The sequence below is a fragment of the Saccopteryx leptura genome, chromosome 4 (assembly GCF_036850995.1).
Source record: "Saccopteryx leptura isolate mSacLep1 chromosome 4, mSacLep1_pri_phased_curated, whole genome shotgun sequence".
Classification (NCBI taxonomy): domain Eukaryota; kingdom Metazoa; phylum Chordata; class Mammalia; order Chiroptera; family Emballonuridae; genus Saccopteryx; species Saccopteryx leptura.
The window spans coordinates 125809823-125824419 of NC_089506.1; the positions used below are offsets into that span (position 1 = coordinate 125809823).

Consider the following 14597-nt stretch of genomic DNA (forward strand, 5'->3'; position numbering starts at 1 on the left):
ACCACCCCACGACTCAGCGGGCCGGAAACTGAGTTTACGCAACTTCCGGTGCGCATGAGGCCCGTGCGGCCCCTGCCGTTGGGGAAGTCTAGGTTTGGGGGCTGCTGCCTGTAGGCGGACTTCCGCGGGTCGGGGTACTCCTAGTGATGGCCGGTGACACGTGATGTACTGCTGGAATTGAGAGCCCTAGGCCTCAGCGCAGAGCATGGCAGAGGAAGGAAGTTTGAGCGCGTTCTTCTAAAGATCCAGGACGAGGAAACGGCCCCTAGACTCCTCGCAGACGTTATTCAAGAGCAGGAGTCGGCCGCGGGCCGGGAAAACTCAGCGCCCACCCTAGCGAAAGACCCCAGGGTCTACACTGCCCCTTACCATCATTTGTCAGGCTTTCCGAAACTGTCTGGTGCTTGGCTGCTGCGTAGCAGCCGAAAAAAACCCGGCCCCTTGCAGCTCCCTCCAGACCCGCGCTGTTCAACGGGTGGCCTACACTGCCACGGAGACTGCTGACTTCTTGAAGTGTGTTTGGCCGAGTATAGCACACCGGACTCGAGACTTGAGTACCGGAAAAAGAATGCACGATCTCCCTTTAATCTTTCTATTGACACGTAATATTTTGGGTTCAATAAAATATTCAAGTTGATAACACTTGTTCCTTTTTAAAAATTTTAACGTGGCTCTAGAAAATTTAAAATAACACAACGTAGCCTGCATTTTATTTTTCCTGGACTGTGGGCCCTAGAGGGATCAGCTCCCTCACTGCTCACCACCTTCCACTCCCCACCCCACTCGTCCGGGAAGCTTTCCCCTTTATTTGTAATCATTTTCTCATTTGTGAATCGCTGCCACCACTGGTTTTAAGACTCATCAACTTAATAACTTGGCAGGAAAATAAACACCATCACATGAAATATACACGTTGATTAACTTCCTGATTTCAGAAATGGGAAAACAAAGTGATGGTTTTGTACTTTTGGGAGTGCTATAATATGTTGCTCTTTTATCATTACTGATTTTGAGAGAGAGAAACACCTACCTGTTCTATTCATTCATGTCATCATTGGTTGTTTCCTGTATGTGCCCTGACCAGGGATCGAACCTGCAACATTGACATATCTGGACAAAGCTCTGAGCCGTTATCTGGCCAGGGTCTGTTACAGGTCTCGAGTGGAAATGACAGAGAATTAGAAAATAAACATAGAAAGAAAAAGGATGGTATCGGGAGGCCTCATGGCCAAGCTGATGGCTTGCAAAAGCAAGCCTGCACCCCCTAAAGCTTTATTTATAGTGCAGAGCAAAGCCATTTGCAAAACAGCTCAGATACAAATTTCTGAGGCAAACCAAGGATTCTCCCAAGTGCAGAATACCGCCCACCATGCATAACATCTTTACTTCACAAAACAAAGGGTAAAAAGAGAACTGCCTTCAGTCTCTTCTAGGAACATGGGGTATGGGGCCAGTAAAAACCATCAGCATTATAGCATGGAGGTGTGGGGAGGGACATGTAAATTGCCTTTACCAACTTAAACAATCAGGTTGTGGGGAAGAAGCTTAGCCTTTAGCAATTTACACCAAGTGAGGTGAGGGGATGGGCAGCAAGGACCTTGTTAGCTTACTGCCAGTCTCCCACACCTCTGTCCCCCCAAAATCTAAACTGTCTCTTGCAGCCTGTTTCCCACAAGGGCCTACATTGCTCTTGAAGGCATGTTTTATCATCTTTCTTTTTCTTTTTTTTTTTCTGTTTTTGTTTTTTTTTGTTTTTGTTTTTTTTTTGTATTTTTCCGAAGCTGGAAAAGGGGAGAGACAGTCAGACAGACTCCCGCATGCACCCGACAGGGATCCACCCGGCACGCCCACCAGGGGAGACGCTCTGCCCCTTCGGGGCGTCGCTCTGTTGCAACCAGAGCCACTCTAGGGCCTGGGGCAGAGGCCAAGGAGCCATCCCCAGCGCCCAGGCCATCTTTGCTCCAATGGAGCCTCGCTGCGGAAGGGGAAGAGAGACAGAGAGGAAGGAGAGGGGGAGGGGTGGAGAAGCAGATAGGTGCTTCTCCTGTGTGCCCAGGCCGGGAATCGAACCCGGGACCCCCGCACGCCAGGCCGACGCTCTACCACTGAGCAAACCAGCCAGGGCCTTTTTCTGTATTTTTCTGAAGCCGGAAAGAGGGAGAGACAGCCAGACTCCCACATGCGCCCGACCGGGATCCACCCGGCACGCCCACCAGGGGCGACACTCTGCCCACCAGGGGGTGATGCTCTGCCCCTCCGGGGCGTCGCTCTGTCGCAACCAGAGCCACTCTAGCGCCTGGGGCAGAGGCCGAGGAGCCATCCCCAGCGCCCAGGCCATCTTTGCTCCAGTGGAGCCTCGGCTGCGGGAGGTGAAGAGAGAGACAGAGAGGAAGGAGAGGGGGAGAGGTGGAGCAGATGGGCGCTTCTCCTGTGTGCCCTGGCCGGGAATCAAACCCGGGACTTCCGCACGCCAGGCCGACGCTCTACCACTGAGCCAACCGGCCAGGGCCTTCTCATCTTCTTTATATGGTACTTCCTCAACTAGTATATGAATTTCTGAAGGTCACAACCAGTTTCTCTGTGTGCCTCCCTCACTTTCAGTAGAGCAAGGGTCAGTCAGAAGTGGCTGTACCCACTGGGATATCTGTCTGCTTTATAGGGGTGACTATAGTAGCTGGAGCTTTCTGCATAGAAAGGCTATGAACATATGCCTCAACTGGTGCTGGCCTCCACCCCAACTCAGTGAGGCAGTCCTTTCTGCCCTCTGGACACAGGTGGAGATTGCCTCATGTCTGCTGCTCTAACTCCCAACATCATTTTTCACCGTTTTTTGTTTTGTTTTTTATTGATTTCAGTGACAGGAACATTGATCTGTTTTTGTATGTACCTTGACTGGGGATCAAACCGGCAACCTGTGCTTTGTACAATGCTCTAACCAACCAAGCTATCTGGCCAGGGACCTCAATATTTTTGTAATTGCCATAAGCCTTTTACAGACCACAATTTGGGACCTAAGACAAGAGACATTTGTACCTTATCTAGACTTCAGAGGCACTCATTAAGTCAGAGTTTAGATGCCTAAATATTGGGACTTGAGTTTTTCAGCTGATGGGGACATCAGATGTTGATTAGTTTGTGATGGTTTGGAGGTAGTGCAGCTTCAGAGGATATCATACAAGTATTTACCTAGAAGAAAACATTGGGACCAAGGGTAGAGCAGGCCAGATGAGGGTCCATGCTGCTGGCTATGATCAAACCCCATTCTGGTTGAGTGTGGGCCTCCAAAGCTGGAGTCAAGGAAAACACCTCGGTGCAGGAGACAACAGGGCCACTGTTGTGTAGCCGTGGTAGCCATAGCCAAGTCGTCGTTCTGTGAAAACCAGGCACTGACCAGGGCTCTGGCTTGGATGGGTCACAGTATTTCAATGCCTTGGATGAATTGGTGTAGCATCTCTGCCCATCTTGAATTGATCTCACACACTGACCATGTGGGAGCAGCAAAGTGCGGTCCTCACAAACTAGAGTGAGGCCTGATTTGGGGGGAGGCTTGAAATCCACCATCTCCTAGGTTGGTCAGTAAGCTGGGTGAGGGAGCTGCGGGGTTGTATCCAGCCCTCACAGCACAGCCAGGTTCACTAATTACCTCTATTGGCCTCAGCCCCAGGGGAAAGCTGGTGTTCCCCCTTATGCCTTGGCCCAGAGTTAGAACTGGCGTTGGAAGTCAGGGCCACCCACCCTTGTGATTGTGGCACCTCTGTACCAGCACATCTGCTTCAGGATGTTCTCCAGGAGTCTCCCACGCCCGGAGAAGGTGCCCATCAAACATCGGTTGAACTGCTGAGTGATTAAAGTTTTGATAAATACTACTCTCAAAAATAGTCCTCAGAATAAAACAACTCCTTTCCCATCCGCAGTTGGGTTGGCGGTGTTGAGAAGTGAAGAGCAGGCTTATGGGCACTCAAGAAGTGTTCACCTGGCCACTGAAGGACAGCTCCTAACTGCAGGTCCTCTGCTAAGCAGCACTGGGGTCAAAGGGTTGTGCCACAGGTGAGCTTGAGCACCGGTGAGGGCAGAACTGGGGAGCAGGCACAGTGGTGTGGTAGACTGACATGGGTCATGACTACAGAGTGGACAGTGCTGGGCCTGGAGAAGATTCTCATAAATCACAGTAACTGGTGATTAGGTGGTCACATCAAGAGTCTTGATCTGGCCTGACCAGGCGGTGGCACAGTGGATAGAGTGTCGGACTGGGAAGCAGAGGACCCAGGTTTGAGACCCCGAGGTCACCAGCTTGAGCGCAGGTTCATCTGGTTAGAGCAAAAGCCCACCAGCTTGAACTCAAGGTTGCTGGCTCCAGCAAGGGGTTACTCGGTTTGCTGAAGGCCCGCGGTCAAGGCATATATGAAAAAGCAATCAATGAACTAAGGTGTCACAATGTGCAACGAAAAACTAATGATTGATGCTTCTCATCTCTCTCCGTTCCTGTCTGTCCCTGTCTATCCCTCTCTCTGACTCACTGTTCTGTAAAAAAACCAACAAATAAATAAAAAATAAAAGTCTTGATCTGGCAACTCGTAAACGGCAACCCCCTTAGTGGAAGAACGGTCTACCTTGGTGGATAAGGATGATGATAGAGGGTTAGGGGGTGGTATGAACGAAGGGAGGGAAGAAGAGGGGACCACAGGCACTGGCTCACTGGGGTAGGGAGGCCAGACCAAAAAGCACAAGGTTGGACAGAGGGATTCAGAGTGCGACAAGAAAGATCAGGTTAGACTTGGGACCTGAGACACGTCATGCAGGTTCTGTAGTTGCCACCTCAAGTTACCTTTCACCAGGGAGGGGCCAGAACGAAGTCCTGGCTGTTGGCAGCGTGCCTGTACAACTTGGCACTCAGGGTCTGAGTTCACATCTAATTAAAGCTGGGAAAATCCAAGAATGGAGATAGTAAGCCTTCTGGCCAGATGGAGCTTCACGAGGCCCTTGCCCAAAAAACTGAACTGCTAAGCACAGGCTAACCCTGGGTACAACCACTGCCTCAGAACCTGGCCTCTCCACAGGCAGCGATGCGGTTTCACAGGTGGCTGTATTTGACTTTAGTGGGAAAAGCCTGAGATGTACAATCTCACTACCTCTCCTACGCGAGCCTTTCTCACTAGGCTTGGGGTAGGCCAGCTCTGGGAAAGGCCAGGTAGGGTCTTTGCCCCTGTAGAACTAGGAGCTAGGGCAGGGGTCGGGAACCTATGGCTCACAAGCCAGATGTGGCTCTTTTGATGGCTGCACCTGGCTCGCAAATCTTTAAAAAACAAACAAAAAAAAAACGTTAAAAATATAGAACATTCTCATGTATTACAATCCATTCATTTCGTACTGCTCATGTTCATGGTTGAAGGGTGGCTGGAGCCAATCACATCTGTCCTCCAGGACACCACCAAATTTTTATTGGATGTGTAACGTACACGGGTCGTTGTATGGCTCTCATGGAATTACATTTTAAAATATGGGGCGTTCATGGCTCTCTCAGCCAAAGTTTCCCGACCCCTGAGCTAGGGGCCCAGGCTGCACCTTGGGGCTGCTCTAGGAATTGTGTCTGGGCCAGCTGCTATGGGAAGCATCCTTTTGTCCTGTCATCCAGCACAGGGCCCCAGCCTCTAGGATTCCACAGGGGTCCTGGTAAGGACAGTGGAGGAGGTGACCAGCCCTGGGGGAGCCATCCTAACATGGGCATGTGTGGTCACTAACCTACAGAGCAAGAGGACATCTCTTGGCCCACCCCAGCTGGCAAAGCTCACTCTGCTGATAAGCACTGGAAAGTGTAGCAGTCCCTGGTAGGTATGGCTAGGGCAGGGCTCTAGAGCAGTACCACACCTCCCTGCCTATGTGACACATAACCATTTTAACTGGCTCAGACCACAGAAAGAGGGCAGATTTCAAAACCCGTCACTCCAGCAGAAGCAGTTTCTGGAACTGACTCAAGCTTGGATTATCCACTTGCCTTTTCCCACCTCCGGGCTGGAGAGGGGTGCCCTTGCAGGTGTGCTCAGAGGAGAAAGCACCCTCCCTGCCACCCGAGGTCCTTCAGAGATCCTGCCAGTCAGAGGGGCTGGCAGTTACCTGCTCCTTGCCTCTTTCCTGCTTCTGTGCCACCTGGGACAATATCCACATTTCCACAATCTCACGCCACCTCCCCATTCCACCTCTGGACCCCTGGCAGGACCCTGCCCAAGGAACTGTCTTCTCCTTCACCCTTGGCTTGCCCACACACTCTGGGGGCCCACAGTTTGGGGTCATTCCTGAGACCCAATCACCCCTTTGGTTCCCATGTATTGCCACCTCTCATGGAGCTCTGTCTTCAGCAAGGTGCCTCCCCTCCACTTTTTTTCTTTTTCTTTTTTTAGAGACAGAGAGAGATAGGGACAGACAGGAAGGGAGAAAGATGAGAAGCATCAATTTTTTGTTGCAACACATTAGTTGTTCATTGATTGCTTTCTCATCATGTGCCTTGACTGGGGGGGCTATAGCAGATCAAGTAACCCCTTGCTCAAGCCAGCAACCTTGGGCCCAAGCCAGTGAGCTTTGCTCAAACCAGATGAACCCACACTCAAACTGGCGACCTTGGGGTCTGGAACCTGGGTCCTCTGCGTCCCAATCCGACGCTCTATCCACTGTGCCACTGCCTGGTCAGGTTCCTTCCCTTTTTAAAAAAATATATCTTTAGTAAGAGAAGGAGAGACAGGAACACCAATCTGTTCCAGTGTGTGCACGAACCATGGATTGAACCGGCAACCTAAATGCTTTGGAATGATGCTCTAACCAACCGAGCTATCAGGCCAGGCCTCCTTGCCCTTCTTTGGGGTTAGGGCATTTTCTGTGAGGCCAGATGGGAACAGGTCAGGGGCTTGAGGACATCAGTTAGCTGGTCCTCAGCCTGGTTAAGGCCTGGCTGTGTCTGCTCCCCAACCCTCGCCGCAAGAGAACCTGGGTCCTTTTGGGACTCATGTCTGAAACACCCACAGGGCACCTCTAACCAAGTGGGCAGAGGCAGGGTTTTAAATCTCACAATAAGGGCAAGGCAGTGGCAACCACACCTGGCTCCTGGAGACAGTACAGGAATGTGCCCCACCCTTTCCTTGCCCAGAGACAAGCAGCAGACACCCTGGCTCCTTCGGGGGAGTTTATTTCCCAGTCAGAGGAGAAGCAGGGACAGGTTCCTGTGCATTCCAGCCTGGGCCTGACCTAGGAGGGGGGAGGCACAGGGGACAGCTCCAACTGTGCACACTTGGTCCCATGGTTGTCCTAGCTGGGTCTGGGGAGAGCCTGCTGGGGATGGTGGCACAGAGCCTGGGGGCAGAGACAGCAGGCCAGGGGGCCCAGAGGACGGCACATATGGAGACAATAAATTCTGACAGGCCAGACATGGCACTCAAGACCGGCGGGCCCAGGTAGGACAAGTAAGGCTCAGCCGCTGGCTTTGTCTACTGAGGGCTTTCTGCAGGGGTCATGGGTTCTGGATCTGGGTACTGCCAACTGGGACAGAGAAGGCAGAGGTGTAAATACACCCAGCCTCTCAGATGGGACTGGAGGCAACTTAAGTTTTGGCAATTTGGCTTTCCCCAAGCCCCTGAAGCTGTCTCCACAGCCCTGGCTGGGAGAAGGGAGGGGTCAGGGGCTGGCCAAGCCCTGGCAGGCCGGGAGCAGCAGCATGTCCCATACCTCCCTGGCCATGGGGACTGCAGATGGGGCATTGGGGACTGGGGGAGACCACATGCTCATGCAAACACAGGGGTTAGGGGTTAGTAACGGCCCCCACAGCACACGTTCCACATGTTAAGGCATCATGGTTAGATGGTTACAGATGGCAATGGATAAACTGACTAGGGAGCAGTGAAAGCTGCAGGATGACTGGCTCCCACAAGGCCCTGCATTGCGTACCCCACCCCTACCCAGCACCCTGGAAGGGGAAACAAAACTGAAAATACCCAGGAGTAACCTGAGTACCCCATTTCCTTGGGAAAGCCAGGGCCTCTGGTCAGGTGAGGACAGATGGGGGACCCTTGAGGGATCCAGAGTGGGAGGCAGAGGCTTAAACTGCAACTTGTCCCCCAAAACCACAGGTGGAAGCAGCAACGACACTAGACTATCCAGGAGGCTGGGGCCTGTGGGCTGGGCAGGAGGCAAACCGAGGAATAATGGCAGCATGGGCAGGGGCCCTGTCAGCACTTTGGTATGGGGTCAGGGTCGGGTGGGGTGGGGGTGAGGCGCGTACATCCCTCCATCCATCGGCCCTGCCCACCTCCTGGGCCAGGCTCAGTCCTTCCACTCCTTTTTGATGGTGAGGTTCCACTCCCAGGACAGGTGGTCAGTTTTGTCGTCGTCTGTGAAGCGGGACTTGATGTTGTAGCTGCCACGAGCCAGCATGCCTTTGGGTGCCTCTTCCATGGGGGTTAGAAACTCATACTCCTCAGCCCGGGGCCCATAGCTCCCCACCATGTAGTCGGTCTTGTCTACTGCAGTGCAGGGGAGGCAGTGGTCAGGAAGCAGAGTGGGTGGAGGGTACCCACTGCCTTTCTTCTCTCCCTCCTTAGTCCCAACACTGAGTGGCCATCTGCATTCTGCCCCTTCCCACAGGCCAGCCACGTGATGGCCACCCACCCTCACTTACTCTTGACACCTTTCCGGTATGTGTGTTGGATGTACTTCATGCCAGACACAATCTCTCGGTTCACTCGGAAAGAGATCTTTATCCGGTATTCCACACCTTCTTTCAGTACAAAGGACTGCTTCTTGAAGCTCTCCAGATCACCTGTGTTCAGGAACATATCTCGTTAGGAAGCTTAGCCAAGAGAAGTGCTACCCCTCAGCACCTCCCACCTGTAACTCCCCTCACCCAGACCAAGGCCCCTCCAAATCCTTCAAAGACTACTTAGCTGCATATTGTGTATTCCCCACAAGAGGGTGCCAGCTCTCCAGAAAACTAGTGTTAAGGGAGCCAGCAAGGGGGCAGCCTCAGCCAGCGACCCAGAGGTACCACCCACCTGTCAGGTCCAGCTCCAGGGGGCCAGGGGCAGTGCTACACACCAGAGTCAAGCGAGTCACAACAACGTTGGGGACGTTGGGATCTGTAGAGTGACAGCAGGTTAGAGCTCCAACTCCTGGGCCTCCCACCTCAAGTAACCAACATGCCGCCACCAGAAGGAACAGCAGGGGAACTTAGAAGAGTGACAGGTATCACTCTCAGTGCCCCACCACAGTCCACTCACCAGCAGACACAGCCACACGGCCCAGCAGGGCCTCCTTGTACTTGCGCAGACTCTCGTCATCTTTGTCCAGCTCCTGGATCTCCTGGATGCTTTTCTGGGCCGGCGGCTTATAGTTGACCAAGTGCTCATCCTCCTCATTCTCAGCTGCAATCTGCGCTAGCTGCTCGGGTGTGGGCTCCTGCTCCGCCATGCTCACTTCTAGCTGGGTCTGAGACACCTGTGGGCAGGATGCACTGTGGCAACCTAAAGGGACCCACTGTGTCCCACCCTGCTACCCCTTGGCAGGACCCTCAACCAACACTGGGTGGGCTGTGCTGAAGGGGACTCTATCTGCCAGGCCTCCTCTTTGTGCCCAAGGGGAGGGGCACTGTCTGGAGTAGGAGGGTAGCTGCAGCCAGACATTGTCAAAGGGCTGGACAAAGGCTCCTGAGGTCCAAAGAAGCCACACTGACCTCAGGAGGCCTGCTGGGACCCTTAAGAGCATCCCACCCTAATTATTCCACCCACTACTAAACAGGACCTGTCAGGAGACCAGACACACCTCCCCTCCCTGGAGGAGAAGACAGCAATAACTCCAGTTCCAGTTGTCCTGGCCCAGGATGGAGTCACCTCAAATTCTGCTACCGTTTCTAAACTGCTCATGCCCTCACCCCAGGGGACCCCTCCTCCTGGGTCAGGGAGAAGCTCCTAACCAGAAATCCCCCTTGAGTGTCGTGAAGCAAGGTCTCTATGCAAGACACAGGTAACCCCAAAAGGGCACGTGAAGCCAAAGCATCTGCCCGGAGTTCTCTTCTGCTGGGAGATTTGTGACCTAGAATTGGAAACCTTTGCAGCCAGGTTTGTGGACCCTGGTGCAGAAGAGACTGAAGCTACGCTGTCAATAAGACAGCGCATAAGGCTAGGGACTGCCCTTCCCGACGATCCTCGACAGTCTCTGAGGAGTTACTTGAAAATCCTTCAGATCCGTCCCGCCTATCAAAGGCGGGTCAGGGCTCACCTACCCTAGACCACTGGTTGCCAGCGAAAGGTACCCAACGTCTTTCCCCCAGTCAGGCAGCCCGGACCTGCTGCGTTACCAGATCCCACAAAGGCAGCTGGACAACCCGGCTCGCCCGCTCTTCCCGGCCTCCCGACCGCCTCCTCAAGATTTCCTCTAGAAGGCTCACCCCCACACGTAAGTGCGGCCGCAGGCGACAAGATCCTACGAGCTCGATGCCGGGGGCCGTACTTCCGCAGGGCCCCGCAATCTGGGCCGGGCGCAGGGTGGGGTGGGATGGGGAACTCAGGGACGTCCGGGGGCGAGGGCCCAGGCGCGCCTTCCCCAAGGGAGGGGCGTCAGGTCTGGTCCCCGCCCGCGCGCAGCGGGGAGCAAGGGCTCCAAGGGACACGAGCAGCGGCCACAAAAGACACCTACACCGTCCCGGGGCCCGCGCCCCCCGCCAGCACGTGGAACCATCTGAGCCCAGAGCCCCGCCCTGCGCTCGGGCCGCCGTCCGCTGTCACTGCCGCCCCGTCTCGAGCAGACCCCCCGGAGGGCGGGGCGGACAAAGGCGCAGCCCTCGGCCCCACCCCGCCTCCCCGCCGCCGTCGCCGCCGTCCCTGGCGCTCACCGGAGGCTCAACCGTGCCGTACTCCCGCTCCCTTCCCACGAAATGACGAACGTTCGCGCCCCGCCCGCACGCACCCGGCCGGCCACTTCCGGGGTCACGGGACTTCCGCTCGCGCCGGGTGGGCCTGCGGAGAGCGCATGCGCGGTCGCGCGGGGACTGCTGGGAGCGCACGGCCGCCATCTTGAGGGGCCTCCTTCTTGGGTTCGTGCCCGTGGGTGGCGCGGAGTGTTAGGTGCCCTGCGAAAGCCGGTCGGATTGGGGGGTTCAGCACCCTTTCTTGCGGGCACATTCCGGCCGCGGCGTCCCCCCTGGCTTAACCCGAGAACTTGGGGAACGGGAAGGTGTCACGGTCTTGCGTACACCCCACCAGGACCTAGTGGCGTTTTCACGAAGTGCTATTAGGTCAGCTGTAATGAGCGGGGACTGCGCCCTGTGCAGGCTTGCGGCCCACGTGCGGGGACTGGTGGACCGAAGAGGCACGTGTTTGGCCAGGTACACCCGAGGTCATCCTCCCACCTGTTGCCATTGTCTCAACCTCCTGGAACTCACAGTGGACATCCCATCGAGTTCACAGTGACCATTGACAGAACGCCCGCGGTTCACCCCTGTTCAAGCCCTAGAGCTGGGGCCTCTCCTGATGTCAACACAGCACAGTCAGGAGTTTTCGCTGGAAATAAGTGGCAAAGATTTATTCAAGGGGTTTAGGGTTTGTCAACCGGACACCTAGCTAGGCAATGCCCACAGTGCCCCAAATAAAAAAGACAAATGAAGAATGCTCACAGTAAAAAGCACGTTCTTTGGAAGAATTAGTTCTGTATTCTTAGCCTCGGGATTGGTCTAAGGCAGGGGTCTCAAACTCGCGGCCCGCCGAACAATTTTGTGCGGCCGGCAGACTAATCCACGAAGTTCAAAATATTTTGGATAAAATTAAGTAAGCCTAGGGGCCTACTTGTATTTTTCATTTCTCTAGCATCCTAGCTAGATATTAGCTTAGTTAACAGCAGTTGTGATGCGAACTACAGTTTCTGGTCATTTTGTGACACTGAGTAAACTGCATGTACGATTGTGCTTGTTGTACTGATTTTTTTTTTTGTTTTCAACTGCAGTGAGAAAAGTGTTGCGTAACAGTTGCCTTTTGTAGACCTAGTGCGGCCCGCCGAATGGCTGTGATCTTGCTCTGCGGCCCACATGCTGAGTTGAGTTTGAGACCTCTGGTTTAGGGGCTTTTCTGGAGGCTTCACTAAAAGGCAAAATTAATTAAATCATCAGTCATTGGTGATCAACTTAAATCTCCAGCACCTCCTCCCTTTTTTTTTATGAGTTTTTTTGTTGTTTTTTTAATTAATTAATTAATTTTTGTGGCAGAGACAGAGAGAGTCAGAGAGAGGGACAGATAGGGACAGACAGACAGAAACGGAGAGAGATGAGAAACATCAATTCTTTGTTGCGGCTCCTTAGTTGTTCATTGATTGATTTCTCATATGTGCCTTGACCGTGGGGCTACAGCAGAGCAATTAACCCCTTGCTCCTGCCAGCGACCTTGGGCTCAAGCTGGTGAGCCTTGCTCAAACCAGATGAGCCACACTCAAGCTTGCGACCTCGGAGTCTTGAACCTGGGTCCTCCACATCCCAGTCCGACGCTCTATCCACTGTGCCACTGCCTGGTCAGGCGCACCTCCTCCCTTCTAAGAGGTCAGGAGACCGGACTGAGAGAGCCTAGTGTTTCTGGTGACCAGCCATCATCCTGACACTATCCAAGGGCCCACCCAGAGTTCTCTAATCACCATAAACTCAGGTATGGTTGAAAGGGACCTGTAATGATTAACAAGATGCTCCTCCCAGGAAATTCCAAGGGCTTTCAGAGTTCTATGCCAGAAATCGGCAAGACCAAATGATTTATTATACCACAGTCACTTTTCTGAACAGAGGAAATCAGGATACTAGTAGTTAAGAATTTCCATGGCACTTCTGGGTTTGCCTAGTTCAATCCTCCATTGTGGTGTAGTAGCTCCTATTCCCTGATGTCTCAGGCTTGAGAAGCCCCAGGTCAATTTTCAGAGTTGCTGTGGGCTCCACACATCAGGCAGATCTATCTTCATCAATAGCCCATCAACCTTTCAATCAGTGGGTTCAGAGGCCACTCAGGATTGTTCTCAACAGGCATTATTTTATTAGGCATCGTGCCTGACCTGTAATGGTGTAGTAGATGAAGCATCGACTTGGAATGATGAGGTTGCTGTTTGAAAGCCCAGGTTTGCCTGGTTGAGGCACAGACTAGAAGCAACTACTACAACTTGATACTTCTGGCTCCTCCTCCCTTTCTCTCTCTCTCTCTCTCTAAATATCAATCTTTTTTTTTTTTAAGTGAGAGAGAAATGAGAAGCATCAACTCATAGTTGCAGCACCTTAGTCGTTCATTGACTGCCTTCTCATACGTGCCTTGACCACGGGCCTTCAGCAGACCGAGTAACCCCTTGCTCGAGCCAGCGACCTTGGGCTCATGCTGGTGAGCTTTTGCTCAAACCAGATGAGCCCGCACTCAAGCTGGCGACCTCGGGGTCTCGAACCTGGGTCTTCCGCATCCCAGTCTGACGCTCTATCCACTGTGTCACCGCCCAGTCAGACTTGAATGGCTTTTTTATGATGGATTTGCTAATTTAAAAATATAGGCCCTGACAGACTGAACTCCCCCTTCTCTCTCTTCTAAAATAAATAAAATCTTAAAACAAAAGGCCTTGCCTGACCAGGTGGTTGCGCAGTGGATAGAGCGTCGGACTGGGATGCAGAGGACCCAGGTTTGAGACCCCGAAGTTGCGCGGGCTCATCTGGTTTGAGCAAAAGCCCACCAGCTTGAACCCAAGGTCACTGGCTCCAGCAAAGGGTTATTCGGTCTGCTGAAGGCCCGCAGTCAAGGCACATATGAGGAAGCAATCAATGAACAACTAAGGTGTTGCAACGTGCAACGAAAAACTAATGATTGATGCTTCTCACCTCTCTCCGTTCCTGTCTGTCTGTCCCTGTCTATCCCTCTCTCGGACTCACTGTCTCTGTAAAAAATTAAAAAATAAATTAAATTAAATTAAAAAAAAAAAAAGGCCTTGACCAGGGAACTCAGTTAATTAGTGTTGTCCCGATATACCAACGTTGCAGGTTTGATACCTAGTTAGGGCACATATAAGAATCAACTGATGAATGCATAAATAAGTGGAATAACAAATTGAAGTTTCTCTATCTCTCTCAAATTAAACCTCTGAGTAGTGAGTTTTTTTCATGCTCGCTGACCCCTGGGAGTGAGTTTTTTTTTCTTCAAAAAATGAAATTAGTTAGTTACGGTTTTATTAATTTAAAATTATGTTTGATAACCAATTTATGGAAACAAGAAGAACATACATTTGCTTTTCATTGTATTTTTTTTGAGACAGAGAGAGAGTCAGAGAGAGGGATAGACAGGGACAGACAGACAGAAACGGAGAGATGAGAAGCACCAATCATTAGTTTTTTGTTGCGCATTGCAACACCTTAGTTGTTCATTGATTGCTTTCTCATATGTGCCTTGACCGTGGGCCTTCAGCAGACCGAGTAACCCCTTGCTTGAGCCAGTAACCTTGGGCTCAAGCTGGTGAGCTTTTGCTCAAACCAGATGAGCCCTCGCTCAGGCTGGCGACCTCGAGGTCTCGAACCTGGGTCTTCCGCATCCCAGTCTGACGCTCTATCCACTGCGCCACCGCCC

The 14597-nt window shown here is 52.7% G+C and overlaps 1 protein-coding gene and 1 long non-coding RNA gene across 6 annotated transcripts; one reads left to right on the forward strand and one right to left on the reverse strand.

Annotated features, from left to right (window-relative positions):
- Positions 1 to 7156: 7156 nt before the first annotated feature.
- ARHGDIA (Rho GDP dissociation inhibitor alpha) lies at positions 7157 to 10993 on the reverse strand. Of its 5 annotated transcripts, none has more exons than XM_066381560.1 (5): positions 10868 to 10993; positions 9258 to 9474; positions 9033 to 9116; positions 8660 to 8800; positions 7157 to 8504 (listed from the first exon to the last, which is right to left on the reverse strand). In XM_066381560.1, exons 2-5 carry the CDS (start codon positions 9445 to 9447, stop codon positions 8305 to 8307), a joined length of 615 nt encoding a protein of 204 aa, XP_066237657.1. In that variant the 5' UTR covers positions 9448 to 9474; positions 10868 to 10993; the 3' UTR covers positions 7157 to 8304. The 5 variants fall into 5 exon arrangements, with proteins under 5 accessions (XP_066237657.1, XP_066237658.1, XP_066237659.1 ...); XM_066381561.1 differs by lacking the exon at positions 10868 to 10993 and adding an exon at positions 10672 to 10817; XM_066381562.1 differs by lacking the exon at positions 10868 to 10993 and adding an exon at positions 10424 to 10647.
- On the forward strand, positions 10283 to 11644 carry LOC136403130 (uncharacterized). Its single transcript, XR_010751109.1, has 2 exons — positions 10283 to 10431; positions 11306 to 11644. It is a non-coding gene; the product is annotated as an uncharacterized lncRNA (long non-coding RNA).
- The last annotated feature ends 2953 nt before the right edge of the window (positions 11645 to 14597 follow it).